The sequence below is a fragment of the Argentina anserina genome, chromosome 5 (assembly GCF_933775445.1).
Source record: "Argentina anserina chromosome 5, drPotAnse1.1, whole genome shotgun sequence".
NCBI lineage: Eukaryota > Viridiplantae > Streptophyta > Magnoliopsida > Rosales > Rosaceae > Argentina > Argentina anserina.
Window position 1 is genome coordinate 26574997 of NC_065876.1, and position 25133 is coordinate 26600129.

At 37.3% G+C, this 25133-nt stretch overlaps 1 protein-coding gene and 2 pseudogenes across 2 annotated transcripts; 1 reads left to right on the top strand and 2 right to left on the bottom strand.

The window, feature by feature from the left end:
- Window positions 1-1011: 1011 nt before the first annotated feature.
- LOC126793934 (uncharacterized) lies at window positions 1012-13679 on the bottom strand. 2 transcript variants are annotated; one of them, XM_050520568.1, is made up of 12 exons: window positions 13550-13679; window positions 13098-13247; window positions 12829-12946; window positions 12426-12522; window positions 11045-11151; window positions 6244-6366; window positions 5984-6137; window positions 5292-5352; window positions 4810-5189; window positions 2647-4249; window positions 1896-2290; window positions 1014-1486 (listed from the first exon to the last, which is right to left on the bottom strand). In XM_050520568.1, the coding sequence occupies exons 2-11, from the start codon at window positions 13223-13225 to the stop codon at window positions 2032-2034; spliced, it is 3030 nt and encodes a 1009-aa protein (XP_050376525.1). In that variant the 5' UTR covers window positions 13226-13247; window positions 13550-13679; the 3' UTR covers window positions 1014-1486; window positions 1896-2031. The 2 variants fall into 2 exon arrangements, with proteins under 2 accessions (XP_050376526.1, XP_050376525.1); XM_050520569.1 differs by lacking the exons at window positions 12426-12522; window positions 12829-12946; window positions 13098-13247; window positions 13550-13679 and having other exon boundaries at window positions 1012-1486; window positions 6244-6374; window positions 11045-11148.
- Window positions 13680-15026: 1347 nt separating this feature from the next.
- On the top strand, window positions 15027-15956 carry LOC126795847 ((-)-isopiperitenol/(-)-carveol dehydrogenase, mitochondrial-like; annotated as a pseudogene).
- A 3422-nt stretch (window positions 15957-19378) lies between these two features.
- Window positions 19379-24990, bottom strand: LOC126795848 (laccase-14-like; annotated as a pseudogene).
- Window positions 24991-25133: the final 143 nt, after the last annotated feature.

A 25133-nucleotide genomic window follows, 5' to 3' on the forward strand; every position in this document is an offset into this window, starting at 1 on the left:
TTTCTGCTTCATTGGCATCTTACCAGACAGACGACTAAACTCTCTCCTGGGTGCTCATCAAAAATGTAATAATGTAAAACATTTGCTTCCAAATAAAATTAAGCTACCCGTTAAAAAAAAACCATCAACCCTTCCCTCCACTTGAAGAGGTCCCATTAAATGAGGAAAAGGAAAAAGAAATGTGACACAAACATTTCTGCATAATGAGGAAAAAACAGTGAACTAACACGGTATCACTCAACCAGCTGAAACTTTTTTTTTTTTTTTTAACAATAGCCCAACCAGTTAAAACTTGAAACTGAACAATGACTTCTTTTCTCTGATTCTTTCTCCTGAGACTGTGCACACATGAGCATCACATCTACTGGTGTCGATCGACCATATTTTGAACTGGAGTTGTCGATCGCTGAAGTGTCCACTAATGTATCATAACATTTATATTAGGTTTATAATAAAACCATCACATTATGAAGCGACTATATAAAAAAAACTTCTCGAAATCGATCAACACTATCCGATGTGATCGGTATATATGTTTAGTGACCATTTTAAAATTTCATCCAATTCGGACCTCGTTTGATCGTCGAAATTTTCGATAAGCCAAAAACACCACTAATATGCCCAAAAGGATAACCGATTATCAAAATGCGAATGTCGAAAGCTGTTTATATATTTGAAATCACCTAATTTCTAATTTTTGTCACCAATCGTGCGTGATCGCAACAAGGAAACCCATTTGGCAAAGCTCCAGTCAATGAGGTTTTATTATGTAAAAAACATTTTTTTTGTTAACAGTAGGTACAGACGGTCAAACCATGTTCAAAACAGACAAAATTTTTATAGTCCCTAAATATATATATATCGATCACATCTATCGGTGTCGATCGACAATATTTCGAAACTAGAATTTATTTGTGATTTTTTTTAAGAATGTTTTCTAATAATTCTTTTATTGTTTCAAACTCTTAAATAAGAATATTATGTCTTTTTCTTATACAAACCCGCAAGGCCGGCCCGTTGACGAGCCATAATCAACAACTAAGATCAATATATGTAATAATAAATTTAAAAATAAATAATTAAAAATAAAAAACTCAGTTTGGGACGGTAATACCAACTTTCGCCAAAACCATTACTATTACCATCCCAACTTAGAGAAGTCGGTTCGGTACTACCGTACCAAAGTTTCGATAACCGAAATACTTGGTAACCAACTTACTTGGTTCGGTTGGTAAGGCTTGGTTCGGTTTTGTTTGACTCATTTTTGCCACCCCTATGAGCATGACAACTAGTCAACTATAACTGTCCCAAAAAAAAAACCGACCAAAAACATGACAAAAAAGTGTGTTTTCTTTAATGGTGGATAAAAGTCACCAGCAGATCGCCACCATGTGTGATTAAGGTATACTTAACCAAATCGGTGGTTCAGTCTCTTTTACATTACAAACCGGGGATGTATCCATGACTTTTGTACCAAATTATATACCTGCATTAATGTAACAGGTATCATACAAGTGAAATATAATGACAATTAGACAAAAAGATATTCATACTTGGAAAGGGAGCTTTAGGATAAATAAAATGAAAAATGAAGGCAAAAAGAAGAATCATATAGTCAGGTTTAAAATTGAAATTTTCCCGAGTCATCACAAGATCTTCAAACTAAATTGGAGCAAATAAGTTCTATAATCACTCTTTTCAAATGAGATTGCATGCATATTCCCTAATAAAGACTTATTTCTGAATATTAACTATAATCCTGTAATTCAACTGTGAGGTCATTTGTACCAGTTCGGTCAGGCACAATCAAGAAGAGTTCCCGAAAATATTAATAAAACACCCTAGGGTGAGGAGAACAGACGAACAAACAAAAATAAAAAAACAACAATGTTTACCTCTGAAACTAGGCTGGAGCGGACACAGATAATCGATGAGCAGACGAGCCATAAAAATAAGCATGAGGGATGTGGCAGTTACTTGTTACTTGTTTGTAACACGATGAGTCTATAAATCCCATCAAACATCAATTTTCTAGGACGAAGGTCTATTATGTTGCAGAGATGCAGAAGCAGCTGCTGCCTCTGCTATTAATGACACTGGTTGCCGAGCCTGTAGACAAGCACCTATCTCAAAGGGGTGCAACTCTGAGCCATCAAAAAGAAGATTAACGCCCGGAAGGACAACATCTCTGTTGTCAGCTTCTTCTGGCTCAATTTTTGGAGTGCTCACTGAAGGGGACTCTTCTACTGGCCTTGTCGCGGCCTCATAAACAGGAGATAGAGCGTATGATCTGTGTACAAGTGAATAACATGGAAGTTAGAGAAATTGACACATGTACCATCACAACACTGATCTGAATGATCCATAACCAACTGGATCATAGTGTATTCCTCATTCATGAGTCATCAATCATAATGGGAGATATACAAATAAAAGGTGTGAGCACTAGTGACACCTTAGTTTTACCACCAATGTTCAACACTTATTTCAAATTATCAAAAGACACGCAGAATTTGGAGGTGCTATCCAATTTATTGCAAGACTTCTGATTGGAGGTATCTATGAGACCAAACTATAAAGAAACATCATAAGCTCATCAAAATGAAAAGAACAAATAAGAAAAAAATAGAACAGCTTGAGACACACCTTAGTATGCTTCCATCAAAGCTCAAAACTTCAGTTCGGGAACGATGTCGGCTAACTAGTTTAAGTCTCTGATGCTCACTTGAAGCTCCTGAAATTGGAGAGGAAGGGTCTATAAGAGGATTCCACCTTCCACTCGCATAATTCATGAGGTGCCGTGAGAAGTCCTTTGGTTGCTCCTTCTGGTAAAGAAGTTTTGCGGAAGCACCTGTTGCTTGGTACTCTGTACAAACATCACGCAGCCTTTTCCGTAAGCCTTGCATTGCATCATGATGCTCAGTAAATAAATCCTTTTGAAGTAATTGTGATGATACCACTCTTTTGCAGATATTATTGCACAGTTTCGGATTAAACAGTGGCATACCAAATTCCACACTTAACGGTACCCATTCATACTTCTCCTCATCAGGTGCAAAGTGGTCTGAATCTCTTTCTTTGAAAAGTTTCAACAAACGAATATAGCCAACAGTCCACAATTCTATCTTGTTTGCCAAATCAGTTAACACAGTATCCAGCTTTGATGTTTCTTTTTCACACAGTTCCAATTCATTCCCCATACAACCAATTGTACCATCAGAGTTCTTCAGCGGTAATGGAATATCCATAGTAACAATTTTTCCTGATTCATCAAGGTCATACCTGCTGAGAGGCTGCACTAGTACAGCAGAGTATTTAAGAACTGAATTTAAGCAATGTAAAAGTATATTTCCTTTTACTAGATTTCCTTCAAACTTGCCTCCCAATCCTCCAACTGTAGAACCATCCCAAGACCATAAAAGGGCTTTCTCACACCCAGCTAGTGGTGCAGGAAGCAAGCGTAAGCACTGTCCCTTCATCAGAATGACTGATAGAGGTCCACAACCAACAGCTGAGTACAATACTAATTTCATCCAAGGAGTCATGGATGAATAAGAGGGGGGACCAAAATTAACAGGACCTGTAGGTCCAGGAAGTACGGATGAAGGTGGAAGAGGAACCATGGACACAACTATATCATAGTCACGACGAAGCAACCGATCTAGAGTGGCTGGTGCAAGGGACGCCAAGCTTTCACACCGAAGGATATCAACTCGGAATTTATTTTTCTTCTTAAATAATTCTTCACCAACATCTGAACTTTCATCAGGCATCAGTTTCTCACTGCTTTGAAGATTAGAATCTAATTTAGAGACTTCATTCAAGAAAGTGCTATCTTCTGATGAAGTACCAGTCCTTACTTCCTCACTTGTAATATTATTCACATGTTCGACCAAAACGGAACCATCCTGGGGCATCACTGATTTCTCAGAACCATCATCATCGATGACAACTTCATGTGTACTGAGGTCTCCTGATTGGTTAGTCAGAGGGATGTCAGGTACGAGTGTAGTCTGATCATCAGTGGAATTTATCATATCCATCTTATTGTAAACTTCATCTGTTCCAACTCCTCCTGATTGAAGGCATTCTAAAACACAACGGAGGCTAAATGCATGATTGGCGAATTCCTGCAATTCCCCTTCAAACTTGGTTCCCTCTAGCGTGCTAAGATCCTTGCAAAGATCAGTAATGCTAGCATGACCCAACTTTCCCGCTTCATATAGTGTCACGGCATGAGATTTTAGGCCTGAAACAAATTATGAGTTATTTGAAAAAGACTATTCAAACCCAAGAGACATTGAAAACACGTTAATATCTGGTGTAAGTGCATGAACTACTTTTATTTGCTGCCAACATGGCCAGGGCCGTCAATCTATCATTAGACCTTCTAATTTGTTTGGGGGGTCATTGAAAAAAACATACAATATGTCTATAACAAACATACATTCCCAGCCATAAAAACATTCAAAACATGGTAATATCTGGCGGAAGCAAAACCTACTTTATTTGCTGCTGAGAGTTCATATAAATCAGGCCAAGCAGCTTTAAAGGAGACATGGGCAGAGCAAATACCAGGTGTTTTATAAAGTTACGATCTAGTGCATCAAATAGTGCTAGTACCTCTTCCAGACATTTAAATTAGTTTATGTTTAGAGGGAAGTTTACAGCTCTATAGTTGTTCACTCGAGCACAACTACAGAGACAAAGTCTATTTATCTATAGGCTCAGTATTAATCAGATTGCAGATTAGGACTTGTCAACATTCTATGCCATAAACAAATATAGTATTCAGAAGAAGGTACAAACCTGGTGAAACAGATCCCATCATAAGATAGGATGTTATATTAGCATCAACAACAAATGCAACACGATCCTGTGAAGAAAATGGCCCATAGTTTTCTCTCCCTGAAGCATCACCTTGTACAGTAGCATCACCATCAGCAAACATATTCCTTGAGCCCATACCACGATGAGATGGATCTTCCTCACTAACACTGTTCCTAGGAGATCCCGATAAACCAGTATCTTGAAGAACAGATGCTGGGTCAAACACTTTTACAGCCCATCCCAATCGACATGCAAAAGATGCAGCGGCCTGCAGTTGTGCAAGGTCAGCCTGTAGTGTTGATGCCAGCTCAGCGACAGTTGCATTCTCACTTGAAACAACAAATACTGCATATAAAATCCTGTATAATAAAAATGGCGTATCGTTATGCTTGTTCCACCACACAAAATGAAATATTAAAATGAATGTCAGGCCATATCTATACTAAAAACAAGTTCCTTACTCCTCTATAGGATCTTCATAAGATTGCTCTCTGTTCGAAACAAATCCTTCAAGCCTGCAAACTGTACCACAATATCTATTATAATCCACGGCTACAGTCCACAACAAAACAGAATTCTGATTCCTCAACAAATAATTATACAGACAAATAGTCACAAAACATGGAGAAACGAGCTATTCCTGATGATTACATGCTTACAGTCAAACATCATGAAAGCCTAGGTAAGGATTTCATATATAGCATATTGTAACATAAAAGAGTAGATGAAATCACTGGATCCACTGTGAACATAAAGTTCACAAGCTCTGAGCTAGGCTAATTGATTGCTAGCTCGTAGATTGGGAAAACAAATGTACTTATTGGTCGCAACAGTTTTAGTTTCAGCGTGTCTTCTTCTTTTCAATAATTGAAACTGATTTTATCAACACCAAAAGAAATGTTTCCTGGATATATCAGATGAGTACCGAAGAATAAGACTACTTTGGTAATAAAACATTTGAAGGATGTTCATTTAGGCCTTCAGAATCTCACTTTAGTCTAGCTTAGAAAGTTCAATTAGGCAGTAAACATAAAACCAGAAAGTATATGTAGTCGACATAATGGATAAAATAAAGACCAGTGGATACTACTTCGTGCTTAGGAAGCTCGACAACCTCACAACAATTATGCCATCAGTATTCTGTACGACTCACCTTTAAAACGATCATCAGGATACACAGGAACATCATAGTATATTAATCCTCGTTGGTGAAGGCCCTTAATAATATTAGGATCGAACAGGATATAAGAATTTGCTTCCTCTTTACATACTTTATCTATTGTAGCCATTTCTTCCTCCGAAAGTTTCTACAAAGGAAGGTAACTGTTATGAGTTTGGCCAAAAGGACCATAGCTAACGTCTCGTGATTCCACTGAATAAAAGTTAGATACTGATTTTATTCGTAGTTCTCACCTTAAATTCTTCCAGAGTAAAATTCACTAGACAAATTCCCCACCACGGTTCAATAGCAAAATCCACAGGTTGTGCAGGTAGAAGTTCTTTTGCAATTGACTTGTTCAGCTTCCACATAATTTTCTGGAGAGCTCAAAATAAGATAAACAGGTAAGAAAATACAGAGTCCTTCCATATTTTCATCTCAAAATTTTTTGAACCATTTCTAATATAATCTATTGACAAATGAAGATTTTCAGAAATGAATTTAGAGATATATTTAGTGCATGAAATTAATCTTCTCAGCTAAAGAATATGCTAGTCTCACTTTAAAGATAGGGTGCTGAAATTTGCACACCTTTTTAACAATCTGCCTCTTATATGGGTTTTACCAACCTGAGTACCTGGCATCCTCTCCCTTCCGCCTTCCACGGCCTAAAACTAAAAGAGTCTCTCTCTCTCCCTCCAAAGTAAAATTACAATCATGCCGATCCCCGACTTCTTCATGTCTTAGGTGGCGAATTCTCTCCTCATCGACTATTAGAGGCCGTGCCAATCCGAATCACCACCCCGGTATCCACTCAGGTAGTCCATGTCCTCGTTCTCAATCAATGTCTGACACATCAGTGGCTTTTTATTCCTCGGGCACGACCATCATGAAACTAAGACACCCAACCATTTTTCCATATGTTATAGAGAGAAACCCATTCTATGGGTTTGTGGGGATCCGGCATTGCTTTGTTGGGATTGTTTGGTTTTGAAGAAAATGAAACTAATGAAGCTGAGTAATGTTTTGGGTTGGTTTCGTGATCAGATGCGTTCGTGGGTCTGAAACTTTGGAGCTTTGGGAAATGTGGAGCATGGGAATGATGGCGAAGACGAAAAGCAAGAGCCTCTAAGTTCTGGTTTTGATAGAATCAAGTAGAGACGGCAAGTTACTGAGAATTTCATTCTACTTTCAAAGAATTTTACTCTAATTCAGAAAAAATGGTTTTACAGATTGATTGATCAAATTTAATGATGAGAGGATAAGTTCGAGTTGGTGTTAAATTCATTTAGTATGGGGATTTGTTGGCATCTTTCTTGTATAACCAGTACTTGGGGTGGAAATGGACATTAACTGGTCTGCAGGTTGTTGATAGGAGATTTCACCCATGAGGTTTCATTTTTGGTGCTAGCTATAGATGCAGAAGTTGATCAAGGGAGAGGGATAAATCACAAAATGGAAACAAGAGTGGTGATGATCTTTTTTCTTTTTTTTTTTGTGATTAAAAAAGGAGTGGTTATGATCATGAACCTTGATCATTGTTATGTTTGTGGGGAGTGGAAATATATTTTTTTACTGTGTTTTTTGCTGCTATATCTGCACACTAATAATCGATTCCCCAACATCACTCGTTCACTCCTGAAAATATCGATATCGAATTGCAGAGATGAAAGAGAAGGGTAGTCTTCGAAGAAATATATTGTGCAGTGAAAGATGCAAAGGGTGTAGTTTGTAAAATTAAAAAAAATGTGTACAAATTTCAGCACGCTAAAGATAAAACAAATCACCAATGTTTAGATGACTAAGAAAATGATAAGATGGTACTCAATATTTCGGTTAATGACTCAGAGGCAATTAATTTTTTCGCTTTTCGATGTCATGAAGTAGATAAAAATTTAAGTGGAATAATGATAAGGACATCATGCCAAACCTTTCAAGGTTTATGAATGAAAGAGAGGGAAATTTAGAGCAGCTGATCATTGCCTTTCTTTATGGTTTGATTAATTGCTCTCAGGATATTAATTGACAGCTTAGAAGAAGTATGATCCTAGGAATCTTTAGGCTTTGTGTTATTTCAAGAGTCTACTTGTGTCTTTTTGTTTCTGTTCAGTTTAGGAGTTTAAGTTTTTATTTATCAGGTCTTTATGTTTCAGTTTCTGAATTTCAAGAGTCTTAAAGAGTCTTTAAAGCTAGTTAGTGTCAGTTATAGAACCTAGTATAAATAACTGTAAAAGCCATTAGGCTGAGATATGTGACGTTAAATAAAAATATCAGTGTGTTTTCTGAATTATCCTGTGATAAGATAAAGGTGAGAAACCTGAGAGATTCCCAAATTATAGTGTTTTGGGTGTGAAGCCTAGACTAGGGTGTGAAGCCTGGGAGTGAATCCTAAAATCAGTGTGTTTAACCTATATTTCTTAGAGTTAGTGATGGTCCCTAAGCAGCTACTGTGCTGCATCAACTTTGGTATCAGAGCTTGACAAGCTCTAGTATTGCTAGTTCCAGCCCATTGAATCCCATTCAGTCATGGATGCTGAAACCGTGGCTCAAACCTTGGAAGCCGTACTAGCTCAACTTGGACAGATTGAGACCAAAATTCAAGATCATGTAGAGGTGTCTGCCTGGTGTTTGGCAGAACTTGAAGCCTCCATTTTCAATGAAGAAGACAGTGTAGGCGGAGGGCCGAGGATGCAGCCTAGAAGGACTGCTCACAGGCAGCCCCTCTGGAATATTCATAGGCAAGATTGACATAATCCTGAAGAAAAAGCCTTGAGGTCTATTAAAGTTGAAGCTCCAAACTTTGATGGCCAACTGAATGCAAAGATGTGTTTGGATTGGATTTCAAACATGGACCATTATTTTAATTGGTATGAATTGTCAGAAGCTCGAAAGGTGTGCTTTGCAAAGATGAAGTTGGTGGGAAAAGCGAGAGGATGGTGGACTGACTTGGAAAGACTTTGTAAGGGCAGGCGAAGAACCTATTACATATTGGGATGAGATGAAAGAAAGGCTGAAGGAGAAGTATGTTCCTTTGGCTTACCAACAATGCTTGTTGGACCAGTGGCGATCTCTTTGTCAAGGGAGCATGACAGTTGCGGAGTATATCGATAAGTTTGAAGATTTTATGATGAGATGTAACATAACCGAAGATCCATCTGTAACCCTTGCCTGTTTCAGAACTGGCCTTCGTCCAAAACTTCAAAGGGAGTGGAGTTGATTCCTCATGAGGTATATTCGTTGGAGTGAGCCTATCAAATTGTCCTAGAGTTGGAGCGTTACTTGAAGACCCCCACAACCATCGTGCATAGGCAGTTGGACCAACCAAGTCCTGACTTGTCCCCCAGCTCATCCGGAACAACACCATCTCTATTTTCCAACTCTAGTACTGCAAATTCTTTGGTGAAAACAGATATAGGAAAGGGAGTACAATCCGGTAATCAAGGAGGGGGTATCTAAAAGGTGCTAAAGTGTCAAGGTTATGGCCATTATGCTGGTCAATGCCCAACCAAAGGACAAGCTCGAAGTCTGTTTGTAGCCACCACAAAAGTTAAGGTTAATGTTCAGAAAGAATTGGAGGAAGAAGTTTATGTCCCTGAAATCCCAGCTGAAGATGATTTAGAGGAAGATGTTCATTTGAAAACGGCTGTGGTGAGATGCACCTTGACTCGACCTAAAGGGGCTGAAGATTGGCGGAGAACATCCATTTTTCACACATGTTAAAAGTGGAGACATAAGTTATAAAGTCATCATTGATAATAGGAGCTGCATCAATGTGGTTTCTCCTCAGACCGTTTCTAAATTGGGTTTGATCCCTGCTGATCATCCTCAGCCCTACTGTAGCATGGATTGATAAGTCTTCCATTCCTGTAAAGCAGTGATGTCAGGTACCTATTCAATTTTCATCCTACAAGGACACTGCTTGGTGCGATGTGGTGCCAATGGATGTGGGACATATTCTTTTAGGCATACCATGGTTGTATGATCCTGATGTAACTACCTTGGGCCGTGCCAACACTTTCTCCTTTTTATATGAAGGAAAACACATCAAGCTTACCCCAATTGAGCCCAAACTGATATTTGAACCACTCAGTAAGGGAGGGCAGCAGTCCAAATCCTTAAATATCATCAGCCCAAAAGACTTAGCTGACAACATTGTGGAATCGATGAAAGAAGGTTGTTACCCAGAATATCTAACGAAGTGGAGGGACAAACCAAACTTTAACAACGCCTGGGAAAGTAAGGAAGAGCCCAATATCTTCAAGAGATACTGAAATTTTATCTTGCCAGAGGCAAGCTCTTTTCAGCCGGGGATATGATGAGGACATCATGCCAAACCTTTGGAGGTTTATGAATGACAGAGATGGAAATTTAGAGCAGCTGATCATTGCCTTTCTTTATGGTTTGATTAGTTGCTCTCAGGATATTAATTGGCAGCTTAGAAGAAGTCTGATCCTAGGAGTCTTTATGCTTTGTGTTATTTCAAGAGTCTACTTGTGTCTTTTTGTTTCTGTTCAGTTTAGGAGTTTAAGTTTTTATTTATTAGGTCTTTATGTTTCAGTTTCTGAATTTCAAGAGTCTTAAAGAGTCGTTAAAGCTAGTTAGTGTCAGTTATAGAACCTAGTATAAATAACTGTAAAAGCCAATAGGCTGAGATATGTGATGTTGAATAAAAATATCCGTGTTTTCTGAATTATCATGTGATAGGATAAAGGTGAGAAACCTGAGAGATACCCAAATTATAGTGTTTTGGGTGTGAAGCCTAGACTAGGGTGTGAAGCCTGGGAGTGGATCCTAAAATCAGTGTGTTTAACCTATATTTCTTAGAGTTTGTGATCCTGGTCCCTAAGCAGCTACTGTGCTGCATCAAATAATGAGCACAAGACCAGGTGCAATAGCTAAAAAACCTGACAAAAATACACATATTTTAATCTGTGCAAAATGTTGTTCAGATCATGAAATCATGTTAGACCTGATACGTTTGACATGTGGGTAGTCATGCAATATCTGTATGTATGTATGCACCACAATGTACAAGCTAATTTGATTAACTAATACCTTAGATCTGCACTTGTTCATTATATCAATAAACTCATTTCTTCCTATCCCAGTAAGTCGCAAGGCATCTGCAGCACTAAAATTGGGGATGCTGTCATACGGTTGCTCTGCAAGTAATATGGCATGCATGAGATGGAGAATAAACTGTTAAAAGCCTTGATAGAAAATTAATGTACAGAAAAAAAAAATTTAATCTGATAATTGCTCAACTTGGCTTAAATCTTAAATCTCAAATTTAAAATCTGATAATTGCTCAATTTTAAAGTCAGCTATCTAAAATCTCTTTTCTATTTTCAATTCGACACCATTCTTTGTTAAATCTTAGACCTCCAAGTAGAAAATGAAGCCAATCTATTCAGATGCAGACGTATGTTTGTTACCAATTGAATATTCCAGATTATGTAAATCCAGATTTTAGTATGGCTGACCCTTTAATCTAGTCCATAATCCCAAAACATCATGTAACATATATGCTTCTTAAACTCGGGATGTTCAAACTGGCAAGATGATCAATGAGAAGTTTCTACAAGCCATAATTCCTGTCTGGTCACAATTTTAAGTTTTCAGCTGGTACAAATGTGCCACACTGAGCTTTCACAACTAATCCTAGTTTCATCATGACTCACCAAAAGATAAAATTTTGTTGTTAATAGGAACTGGTTCAAATAATAAAAATAGGTTTTCCACGATAAGGTAGCGTTAAATTTGCATTCAACTTTTTGGCCTGCTCATCCTCTCTGATGTGTGTTACAATCTGTATTATCTATCCTTTTGTTTAGTGATAAAGTTTATTGTTCATCAACCAACTACTTTCCTATAAGCCAGAGACAGATATAATTGAAGTAATTATTTGATCAAAAGCGTCTACTTCATCGGATAAGGCCTAGGTTATAGAGCCTATAACTTTAATCCTGAGGACCAATAAGATATGTTCCTCTCTACCATACTATTAAAGCATAATCTCATTTAGTCTTGAATTCTGCTGGGAGGGAGATTGATAATAGTTATATGTAAACTTTTCATTTCTAACTGGGTATCCTAATACATATTTGAGCAGCCTCTCGGAACAAAAATTGTAATTTCCAATTGAGTATCCTACTTGAGACAACTTTCTGTTTAAAGTACTAGCAGAGAAGCTAAAAATATATCATCCATATTAATATATATTATACTTGTCTTGAGGATGAAACTAATCTTAAATAATTGAAATCGAGACTGCATAAGCAGAATGCAGAAACTTAGAAAACTAGGCAACAAACTGTACCATAAAATCAAATTATATTTATTATCTTCCCCATATCTACTTTCTAAAAACAAAGAACTATATACAAATGACTGTAAAAAAGTTGTTAAATAAGAGTAGTTCACAATAGATCATTACCATTTTTCATAACTTCGAAAATCATATCACAGTAGTATCTGAAAGGCGATACCCTCATTACCCGACAAACATATTCTGCAAGGTGATAGGGAAACAGCTGCAAATAACAAAGCAACATGTAACTGCAGAAACCTATAACTGAAGTAAAGGACATCATAATTTAAAAAAGAGTTGTGCCCCGTTTCATTTCATGTATGAAAATTGAAAGACGTACGAAGCTATGCAGTGATGTCATTCTAGTTATTATTTCAGTGTCACAATCAAATGCACAACATGCAATACAACAAGTGTATTGGAACTTTACGTACTACCAGTGTCATATATCACAGTTTCTTAAATATGAGGCGACTCAGATAATCCAAAAATACGACTTCTAACAAACTTTCAAACATATACAACATACCGCTAGATTCCTTCGCAAGTACCGCATCATGTCCTCATAATATTCACTTTCTTTGCACATTCTTCGAGCAAAACAACTGCTCCATTGCAGTCTTTTCTTTATGCAATGCTCGACGACCCTGCAAACAGTTCACAGCCCTAAGCCGGTGCCAAAACCAAAGTTCATCCACAACACTAAACTTCTTATATCACGAATCTCAGTACTCTCCATAAGCATTTCTTCGAAAGTGAAAGTACATTAATTATATAACATTTACTGGCTACTGTTACCTCCTGTGCCACTCTTCTTTCGAAGACAGTGTCGCTTGGAGCCGTTTCGGCAGACTTTCCCAGGCACATTCCTCTTTGATTGCCTTCAGCAACAACTGCTCCTCCACCGTCGCTGAAGCATGACGCATTTCCACCCAATCTCCTGATCACCTGAAATTCCATCACTACTTTACAAACCAAAAACAATTCAAAGCCTTCGATTCAACTTACTCTAAATCCTTTCCCAAATTCAATTTCTACTATACAAAACCACAACAAATCAAACCGATCCGCACAAAATAAAATAAATAAATCTTGCAATTACTTAGATTTAATAATTCAGAAAAATGATGAAGGAAGTAGAGAGATTCGGATTCTGATGAAAAGAGAAGGTAATACATTTTGGATCAGGGAACGAGAATTGAGTGATGGTTTAGTGTAATGATCGGAGAGAGTGAGAGAGAGAGAGGTACCTGAAGAAGACGACTATGGTGGACTGAGTAGAAATCTAGGGCTTCAGATTCTGAGTTTTCAAGCAGCGAAGAAGATCTGAGGAAATTTGCAACGTCTTAATTATTTGTTCTGAAATTTCAATCTCTGAAAACTTTGATTTCTTTTGTAGCAGGCGTGAGCTGATTTTGTTATTCGGGTTGATCCGTCTCGTTAGAAGTGAAGGTTGGGTTGATCGGGTCGGGTCGTTTATTCTGCAAGTTTCGGGAAAAATAAGAGCCAACGACGTCGTTTCTTAAAGAAGCAGTTTCAAGTTTCAACGCTTTCCTAATGCATGATTTCCGTCCGGTCAATCCCAATTCATCGTCTTTGTCAATATAAAACCTTATCAAATTTCAAAATTTGTGTGTTATCAGAATGGAAGTGCAAGAAGCTCAAGCCCTGTTTTCGATTCTAAAGGAAGCAGCTGAGAATCAATAATCATGGTTAATCCTCCTTCGCATTTATTTCTTCAGGGGAAACTGATGAACCCTGTTCCACCAGCTACTCTTTGACCCAACTTTCAGGTACGTTGCCGTGCTCACTAAAACATGCTCGAAACTCTATAGTTCCGTATGCAAATTTGTCAAGTGGGAGATGTGTAATAGTTAGTCATTCTTCCAAAGAGCATTGCTAGGCGTCAGATTCAGCGTCATAATCTTATGTGACATGCATTGTTATCTTATCACGTCAATAATGAAAATAATTATTAAATGTCATTTTTAAATAAAAAGACAATCATATCCTTGTTAATCCAACGGCTCTAAATTATTATAAAAATTATATTTTTATGTTCTTTTTTTATCATTTCTTTTTCATTACGATAATGCTTCTAAAATATAATTAAAATTTTAATATTTATGAAAGTATGCTTGAAATATATATATATATATATATATATATATATATATATATGTGTGTGTGTGTGTGTGTGTGTGTGTGTGTGTGCAAAAAATATTTTCAAAATTAAATTCATCTGATTAAAATATAAACGTGTGTATCCTAAATAATATTTTGAAAAATTAGAGATTGTTTGAAAATTTTCTTGACATATTTAATGACAGAAAAATAAGATTTTTGCATAAGATTATTAATTAAGAGGATATGCAAATTCAAAGATAATTGAATAATTCAATTAGATGAAAACATTTTAGTAAGATTATTTTGTTTTGGTAATTAATTATCCTTTAATTCTTGCTGAAATCATCTTTAATAAATAAATAATAAAAATTTAAATTATTTACAATAATATGATTGTCTTTTTATTTAAAAATAAAATTTTGTAATATTTTAATTACTGATGTGGAATAGTGATGTGGCATGTTATGGCGCTAGATTTGACGGCATATTGTGGCACTGAAACATGTTCCTTCTTCCAAATCGATGGCGAAAAATTTATAGTCTTCATATAACTGCTTCGCATGTCAGATAACTTACTACTACACACTATAGCTCCACACAATGGCTGAGGCCAAACCAATACCACTACAGAAGCTCCAAGGCAAAGTACGTGGCCATCGTCACAGGCGCCGCCAGCGGCATCGGTGCAGTCAAAGCGAGCCACTTCGCCGAACATGGAGCTTGCTTCGCTGTGATCGCCGACATCCAAGACACCAAGGGGAAAGAAGTCGACGCATTGATCGGCTCCCATCGATGCGCCTTACGTCCACTATGATGTCACTGACGAGCATCAGGTCAAGTCCCTAGCTGGTTGACTCCACGGTGGAACAGTACGACCAACTCGACCGCATGTACAGCAACGCGGGAATATTCGACACGTCGGGGCAGACGGTGCTGGAGGTAGACCTCTCCGGGTACGATAAACGATAGGGTGATATAGGTTAACGCGCGCGGGATGGCGGCACGTGTGAAGTACGCGGCACGTACGTACGATGTTGGGGAACAGAGTGAAAGGCAGCATTGGTGTGCACGTCAAGCTACTTGGCGCACTGCGGGACAAAGGGGGGCACAGACTACATGATGTCGAAGCAAGCGTGCAAGTAGCGTATCGCCGGGTTTGGTGAAGCAGAATTTTAAGATTGGGAGGAAGAGCTGAAGGAGATGATGGCGGCGGTTTATACAATCATATGGGAAGTGGCAGAGAAACATGTGGCGGATGCAGTGATGTTTTTGGCGTTGGAGGATTCGTCGTTCGTCACCGGCCATAAGTTGGTGGTGGATGGCAGATTTGGCGCCAAGTCGATATCGATCAGCATTGAAACCATGATGGACTTGATATTGAATCACATTAGACGTACTAGTTGTGCGCAACTTGGTTTTCCAAACCTATATGCTTGGCCAACATGCATATCGAGGGCTGTCTCTCTCTGTAATCTGAATAAATCATCTCCATCATTATTGATTTGTGGAGTCAAAATAGCATATATCTAAACTTAGTTGGTTTCTAGTAAAAATGTATCTAGAGTTTGGAAGGGCTGTGATTCCTTTAGAATGAGGAAAATTACGTGAGCTAATTTTCTGCCAATCAATTAAATGAAGCTTCGGGGTAATCACGTCAACCTGATACCCGATACAACGATACATACACCATAGTTTCGAGTAATCTGGTTTCATTAGGCTGAGTTAAGAGCATCTCCAACAGTTTCTCCATAATTTATCTATTATGAAGAAGCAAAATTCAAAATCTCCATAATTTTCCAACATTAACTCCAATAGTTTTCCTATTTTGTAGATATGTACATTTATTATTACACTAAAATATTATACAACTAAAGAAAATTTATAACTATTTTCTATATTCAAATTTACTTTCATAATTTTCTGCATTTATTACTAATATTTTACATTTAAGTTTTCTTTTCTAGTCCAAAAGATTTTGAGAATTTGTGTTTATTGTGTGTTGAGATGTGTGGGAATTTATTACAAATACTATCTCCATATTTTTGCATATTGCTGCAAATTTGGAGAATCAACCATTTTCTTTCATCAATTTCTCTATTTTGGAGAATGAGATGTAAAAGCTGTTGGAGTGGGAAAATGCCAAAAATCTGTAAATTCCTTCTTTCTCTCTAAAATGCCAAAACTGTTGGAGATGCTCTAATAGATCGAGTCGATTAGAGCAGAAAGAAAATTCGCTTTCTTCTCCTCTGTTTTTTATGTACTACTAATTGAAGGGAGGTTCGTTGGTTTTCAAATTTTGGGTGTCCTTAGTAGCTTCTAGTTTAATTGTCATTGTATTTTATCTTTTGGAGAGGTTTTGCTCTATGTTTCCTTCCACTAATGCATTTTCCTCCGTCTCCTATTCTTCTTCTCCTTCTTCTCTTCGTCTCTATTTCTTTCTCCGTTTCAAAAATCATTGTTGTTGCTCGTCTTGACCGCTTGCTTGATGGGTCACTCAACTTTTCTGATGGCTTCATTTCGACGCAAGGGTTTTGAGCTCCAATCCGGAGTAAACTTTCGGCCTTCTTTTTTGTATATAGCTTGAATTTGGAATTTTTTTTACTATTGCTGGCAAATTAGGTTTCTCATGGTAATATGAATTCGATCATGAGCATGTAAGTATATATGATTGATTGTTTATGTATATTAACATGAAGCTCTTGACAGATTGTGGAGATATGGTAAATTCCTCCTATGGTACTTGATGTATGGTTATTGGACAATTTGATACTTAATGTATGAAAGCGAACAATTTGGTACCTGCGATTATCAATTGTAAGACATTTTTATACTTCTGCTAATTTTGACGATGTTATAGGGTTATTTTCGTCATTCTATCTTTAAGCTCTTTAATTACACTGTACTTCATTTGTTCAAATGAGATACATTGATAGGAGCACTTTGTGCGACGTTTTTAACATGTTTTTACCTCAATTTGTACTTTGCTTAGCCCTTATTGTTGTACTGTTAAGTCATTGAGTCGTAGTAAGAGTCTTGGGCGGTATTGGGTGCATTTTTGTGTTTACGTGAGTTAAAAACGCACAATTGGTCTAGAGTCCTAGTTTGAGTATGAATCCTTGTAGGACTAGGAAACCCAGTTGGATTAGGAGTCTTCATCTTTCTACGTTTTGGTCGCATTTGCGATATTTTGAGAGTCCTTCTTGCATTAGGAATCCTTATTAGGTTTCGAAACTAATTATCTCTTACTTATGATTTTATTTTCTTATTTTCAAATTAGATTTAAGAGATAATACTAGAGAAAAACAAGGAGAAGCCATGCACAAGGAGTCCTATCATCAACAAGTCATGCAACAATTAAATAGAAGAGATAATTAAAAAAAAGATGGAGCCAAGTCATGCAACAATTAAATAGAAGATGATCATTATATGTATAAAAAAACATGGCATGATTTAGGGAGATAAAACATGACATTATTATAGGAAGAAAGAAGCAAGTTCAAACCCTACATTTTCCCTCTATATATACATGGCTTCACCTCTCAAATAATATCACTTCTGCTTTGCATTTAAGAGCCAAAACTCTACCAAAATACTACCTCAAACATTTTTCACCAAAACAGCAAGCCGTTCTCCCTCATATACCAATTTCATCTCTACCGAAATCACCATTGAAAACACACCTCCAAAGTTCTTACAACGTGTGATTCTCGCAACTCATCTTCATGAGTTTGTTTGTTTTTGATTTTCTACAATACTTTGTCTAGTATGATGTTTGTATGAGATTATTATTTTGTATTAAGAATCGAAATTTTCAGATTGTTTTATTGGATTTTTGCCGAATTGATGGTTTTCTATAATTAATGAGTCTGTATTTCTATTGTTGTGTTCTAATCATCTTTCTCATACTTTTAGATAATTTTCAGATATGTGCATATGAATTTAGTGCTTGGATACAATGCTAGATTCATCAACCATATTGACACAAATCGGATCATGCCCTAAGTAGGTTTGGTTTGTGTTGATTAAAAGTGGTAAAAATTCTGGAAATTTGCATGTGAAACCATGGTGGGTGACGCCATACATGAAACATGTCTCCAACAAAGATTTGGTGCTTAAATGTAATCTTATTTGATTTCTACCCTAAGTGTTATTGAATTCGATTGCATGTAAATTTAGATTAGGCCCTAAGTCAATCTAAATGTTAATTGAAATCATGCGTGATTAGATGATCTCCTAAGGCTTTAATTGTATTGGTGTCTAAAAAGTATGTAATTGGTCGAATTAATGCATGATAGGTTCGAACTTATAATTATGTGGTGTAATGGTAAATTTGGTTTAAGTTTGTTAAAGAGAAGTCGATCATGTAAATAGTAATTTATGTTTTATTTTAGTAGTTAATAATCAATCTCAAACCCCACATTATTTGTTAACACTAAAAGTTTAGAGTTCCCTTCAATTTCCCGGATTAAACGATCCATGCTTATTTTATACTAACGATGACATTTTACAGGATTTATTATAGACGTTTTAATTAACGATCTATCATACATGAACATTTTGGAGATAGTTGAGAGGCAATTATAAGGGGGGGGGGGAATGAAGTAAAGTGTGGATTTAAGGAAATTATAGGTAAAACGACAAAAATAACCCTGAAAGCAAGATTAAAATTAACAAAAATACAAAAATGACTTGTAAATGAAAACTTTATGGATTAAATTGTCCGTTTTCATACATTATGTACTAAATTGTTCAAGTAGTCATACATCGGTATATAAGGAATTTACCCAAGATTGTGGATATAAAAACTTATTGCTAAATACAACTAAGATCGTACATGAGACGTTCCATTTCATTTTAGTACTCCCCTTCATACGACTAATAACTGTACTGCCCGTACGTCAGGTGTACTCCCCTTTCATCTTAGTAATCTCATCGAAGTTTTCCAATGGATGTTAACATAGAGGCATGCCAGTGGGAGGTTGGCGAATACTGGTCTCATTTGTGTTCCCATTCTTTACTATGAAAGCAGCTTCCATACCCCAAGTCATGTGTGATGTGTCTGTCTATATGAAAATGCCAGAACCACACCCCTGTTAAACATAAAACTACAGTATAAATAATCTTTCAAGTGAACTTGTTGATAAATGAACCAAATAATTAGAGCTAGCTGAAAAAACATAAGAGAGGAGAGAGGGAGACTGTGCTTGGTATAAGAGATTAGTAAGGATTTACAAGTTTCCTACAGTTTTCGTATCAATGATTTTGGGATCAAAGAGCAAATCTTTGAAAAAGAAGTGAAAAATTGATTGAATGGAGTTCAACAGAAAAAAAAAATATAGGTTCAGGAATAACTAGAAGTGGCCAGCAGGTATACATTATAAATGCCCCTACTTTGAAATTTTTTATGTTTGTAATTAGAAGAATCTAGAGTTATGGAACTTTTAACGGCAATTTTCAAGCCAGGTATGCACATATGGAATTTTCTTAGATATGAGATATTCACTTTAAAGAGTATATTCTTGATGGGATGGAAAACAGGCCTGGATTATTTGCAGTGAATCGGATCGCCAACCAAACTTAGGAACTCCAAATGTAGTTACCTAAGGAGGATCAACTAAATTAAATCCTTTGGCGTCAGTAACATTGTCATAATTGTTTTCAAAAAAAAAAAATGTAACATTGTCATAAACTCCAAAGCCATACCCAACCACATAAAAGCTATATCCATGCATATCATCGGATGAATCACGGAGCCGCCTACCACATTAGTCCCCTGAAATACAATCTTAACTGATTCATTATAACTCAACACCTTAACCTTTCTCCCTTGTACTGTCAATACCCTATCAATCGAGTACGATTCCTCACCCCTCAGTGAAGTTATAAAAAGAAGGCGGATAATCTGGGAAATCTCATGTGTAGACTCCGCTTATATTTCTGCATCAAATTGCTGCAATTGATTAGAACGTTTTACATGACAAGTATATTTTTTCTTTAATTATCATGTAATGAATTTATCCTCAAAATTGTTGAAATCGTAGGAATTCACGACAACATTAGAGATATGTCCTGTACGGAGGCAAGAGTTGTACAGAAAATAGAGGTTAAAGGAAGCATGGTTACCTGTGCAAAATATCTGTACTTGGGCTAACCCAACTGATATTATTTACGGTTGCACTGGGTTGTTTCGTTTCACAACCTGAGCTTGAATCTTCACAAAAGAGAGAATTCATGGAAGTTGTTATAAACATTCTCGTAGTAATTTCATTGTCTAATGGGATATTTACAGCATATTCCGGGGTGGCCAAGCTTCTAATTTGGTTTGTGAAGTTCAGATATGCTGCAAAGTCGTAGTACATTGGAAGAGTACTGGAAAATGATATTGTAATAACCCGATTTTTTTGGGTCAATTGTAAGGATTCTGTGATTTTTTTTTAAACTTGTTAAGTCATTAAATTGTGTATTTTCGCATCATGACTATGTCAAATCGAAACGGAACCGCATTCGGAAATTTAAATCGGAAAAACATTACGTTTTCGCGACGTGAGAATCTACTTTTATTCCGTCACTCGTTTCTGAAAATTTCCTTCACTAACATTGTAGAGCTCGTTGATACGAGTTCGTGGGCATGTCATGCGTCCTAATCGGACGTCGTACATGAAAGTTATTAACGACGGAAGTTAGTTTCCGATTTTGGAAGTAGGTATAAAAATGAAATTTTGAGAATTAGGATTTCCATTTTCAGAAACCCCTTCTCTCTCACCGTAGCCTCCCTCTTTCTCTCTCTCCTCTCTCTTTCTCTCTCCCCGATCTCTCTCTCCGCCGGCGATCTCCCTCTACCGGCCACCGTGCTGGACACCGCTGGTGTCATTGGGACCGCACGGCCACGACGCGTCGACCGGTGGTGATGGCAACACACCCTAGGCGGAGATTGAGCAGCGACGATGGAGCATAGCCTCGGTTCCACCGATCGCACGAGCTCGGAGGCACGTTGGCGAGCTTCCTCTCTCACCCCTCTACGTGATTCCATCAGCAATGAGGCTCGAATCGAGCTGCAACTCCGTCAACCTCTCCCCTCGATCCGAGACTTCACGGTGGCGATTGCGGCAGTTTCCAGCCGGTCCTGGACAAGGCGAAGGTATGGTTGCGATCCCCACCTCTTGCTCTTGAATTTCCATGTTGAATGCGTGTTGTTTTGGTGGTTGTGATCGGAGGTAGAGGAGCAGTGCGTGTCGCCGTCTGTGGTGGCGCGTGAGCGCATGTGGAGGTGTGTAGGGGTGGCAAGAGACCGTGGAGGGGAAGAGGAGAGAAAATGGGTGAGATTTGGGCAGCGGTGGGGGAGCTACGCGCCGGTTTTGGAAGTGGCGCGTGGGCCCCGCGCACTGCCACGTACGGCGGCGCGTGAACAGTAAATTTTTTGTAAAAAGTGATTTATGTACGGTGAATGTAAAAAGTAATTTACGTACAGTAAATGTAAAATTATTTTTCGTACGGTGAATATAAAATTATTTTACGTATAGTTATTGTAAAAATAATTTCTGAAGGGTAAATCGGTAATTATTATTTGCTGAGACAGTATTTACGATAGAATAGTACATGGATGTACATGAATACGTAAATAGTATGTACTCGTACATGAATACGTAAATATTATGTACTTGTACAGTAATACATGAATAGTAATTTTGTAAATAATAATTTCGTAAAAACCTGAAATTGCTGAAGAGTATAACATTATTATTGTTTCAGCATTTAAGGTTTTACGTAATTCTTCTAAATGCACTTCTTATCTATTCTAGGTGATCGACACAACAAGTAAAGGATTAGATTGCGGAATTGTGGAAATTATGCTCAGGAATATAAGGTGAGTAAAATCTCTCAGTGACGAATCTACCCTTAGCGGAGATTCACAATTACATTTATTTTAAAAGATCGAACTATGATACGTATATGATATAGTGGATTGTGTATGTGTATAATTGGTAAAATCAATACATATATTGTGGGTTGCTATATTATATACTGTTATATTCCCGATTTCAAAGAGGTTTATTTATGGCATTGATATTTATTTATTGAGCATGTCATTTGGTTTTGTACGACAATATGTGAGGATTGCTTGTACGTAGTTTTAACTTGAGTTATGTTAAACCATTTTTGTTGTCTTCAGACGTGTTGACATGTCGGAACCTAGCCTTGGCCGGGCGACAGTTACGATACAGTTAGAGCTCTAGTTTGTATGCTGGGGTACTGGCATGAGAGGTAACAGATGGGTTACCGGCTTATGAGTATCCGTATTATAAATGTATTTGGGTAAACAGATGGGTTGCCCGATTTCTCATGAGCATTTATATTTGCAGATATTATTGGACAACCAGATGGGTCGTCCAATGTCTTATGAGTACATTTATAATTAAATGTTTTCATGATTTTTCTTTTGTATTTATACACGAGTTATATTGTTGTTTTACTCATACGAGCTGCAAATCTTACTGGGTTTGTGTTTACAATCTCGGTGCACTTATTCGATGGTGTATGTGATAGTTCTGCAGGTGTGGATTAGCGGAATTGACGGACCACTCTGAAGAGTTCGAAGTTTCTCCATTTATTTTGTGGTGAGGATTTGTGAGGATTTTACATTTCCATTTGAAATAATGTTTGAATTTTAAATTGGTTTTGTAATATTCCATTCGACTGAGTTGTACTGTGAACTCAGTAATGATACGCTGTGACGATGAGACGATTTCGATTTATTAAGATTGTTTTTGAGTTTTTATGGCTTCGATTTTTGAGTTTCATATTTGAAATTTCAGGGTCGTGACAGATATAGATGACGGATAGGTATAGTCGCCATTGTATTTTAAAATCGCAGTAACGTTGGCATGGTCAACGTCACCAACAGCTAAATTCTCACTCGAGAAATGTCTCCCGGCCATGTAATAGTGCCCGAGGACTTGATTTGCTTCAAGCAAGACATCCATTGTTTGTCCAGGGGTCAACATGATGTAGGTTGTGTCAATGGGTTTGATATAGGCTCCATCGAGTCCAACCACAGTAAAGTTGTGCTGTGCAATTGCAAAGAAAATATCTGCATCAATGTTTGCATTGACTATGCGAAGAAGATAGGTCTTTGCCATAGTCCACATTTCGACGGTAAGTTGTTTCTGAAAATGGCACATGCACGTTTCAGATACTGATTTCATTAGACCAAAATCAGACTTGATCAAAACATTGGCTACTTTATAGTTTAATTTATACGGGTATCTCTAACATGCATGACCATGAGTGTATTATCATCATTAGAAGAAAACTCTATCAATCATAATGCGAAAATTGCCCATTATCGTTCTCTTCTACATCCATTGATTTAATTGAAGGTCATGAATTTACTGATAAATAACAAATGCTCACATGGTCCTGTTGTATTTTAACCAGATATCTAGTGTCCTAGTGACATACCAGTTGAGCAAGGACAAAGATCCCCAGGCTGACCATTTATGGTGTAAGCATCAGAATGAGGCAAGTTCTCGTCATTATCCATAGCTTCATCAACCCGCCCTTGCAGATCTCCCTTGTACGAGGATGCTGCATACAAGGATCAACATTAAGTAATGCTTGAAATTGATATATGCACAAGCTAAGTATCATACACAATCATGAACTAATTAATGAGCTTGACCGTCTTTTTTACCAATTATGATGACCTCATCTTCATCAGGTTTAGAAAATGGAAATGTAGTTCCTGCAGCAGGCAGGATCACAATGGCACCATGAACACTGGCCCGAGTCCAATGATTATGAGCATGCCACCATACAGTTCCTTCTTCTTTGGATAATATAACTTCGTAGGTGAAATTTGTACCAGGTTGAATAGGACACTGTGTAATATACTCAGGACCATCTGATCGACCATGGATTTCTTGGCTGCATTACTCCATGCCTATAACATCACACATGTTGTTCTTCATCACCACATTATTCATGTTGAGCTAGCATTATTCATATTATATAACGGAGATTCCTAGGTGGGGAAAAACAGATATACTGTATGTATCATCCATCAAGATCGCAGTACAGCTCATACAATAGTAGCCTCCCATTCCTATAAACATACTTCGGTTGAGAGAGAGAGAGAGAGAGATACCAGTGAATTTTCAAACCGTAGCTTCCTTGATTTTGAACACCAACATAAACTGTATCTCCTGATTCTCCTCTATGGACTCGTATCTCTGGGCCTGGGAATTGGTCATTCACAACTAACATGCTTTTTGTTTCACATAACCTGGTAAAGTTCCGCTCCCTGACCTAATTAGTTGAAGTTCACCGTACCAACAGGCATAAAATCAGCGTACATATAGCTAATGCCACATTAAATTTTCTATCTAAACGGGGTTATATATATATACAACATCATTTATGTCTGGATTCTGGAAATCGAGAGAGAGAGAGAGAGAGAGAGAGAGAGAGATGCACTTACTACAAAATCATAGAAATGCACTTCGCCTTGTACCCGATAGAATAACAATGGAAGCGTAAGAAGAAGAAAAATTACAATCTGTGTCATTGTTGGACATACAGTTGAATTGAAATTTTACTATTTTGTGGGTGGACTAAAGCAGATGCACTTCAATATACACACTCAGGCATATCATATATGGATAGTGAACAGTACCTGACTAATGCCTCATTCTAAATTAAGAGTAATTT

Coding starts and splice junctions, on each gene's coding strand:
- LOC126793934 (XM_050520568.1), bottom strand. CDS start 13,225: ATGCGTCATGCTTCAGCGACGGTGGAGGAGCAGTTGTTGCTGAAGGCA. Junction 11,152..12,425: donor TTTCGAAGTTATGAAAAATG/GTAATGATCTAT, acceptor TATTACTTGCAG/AGCAACCGTATGACAGCATC. Junction 5,353..5,983: donor TCCTGATGATCGTTTTAAAG/GTGAGTCGTACA, acceptor ATTGTGGTACAG/TTTGCAGGCTTGAAGGATTT.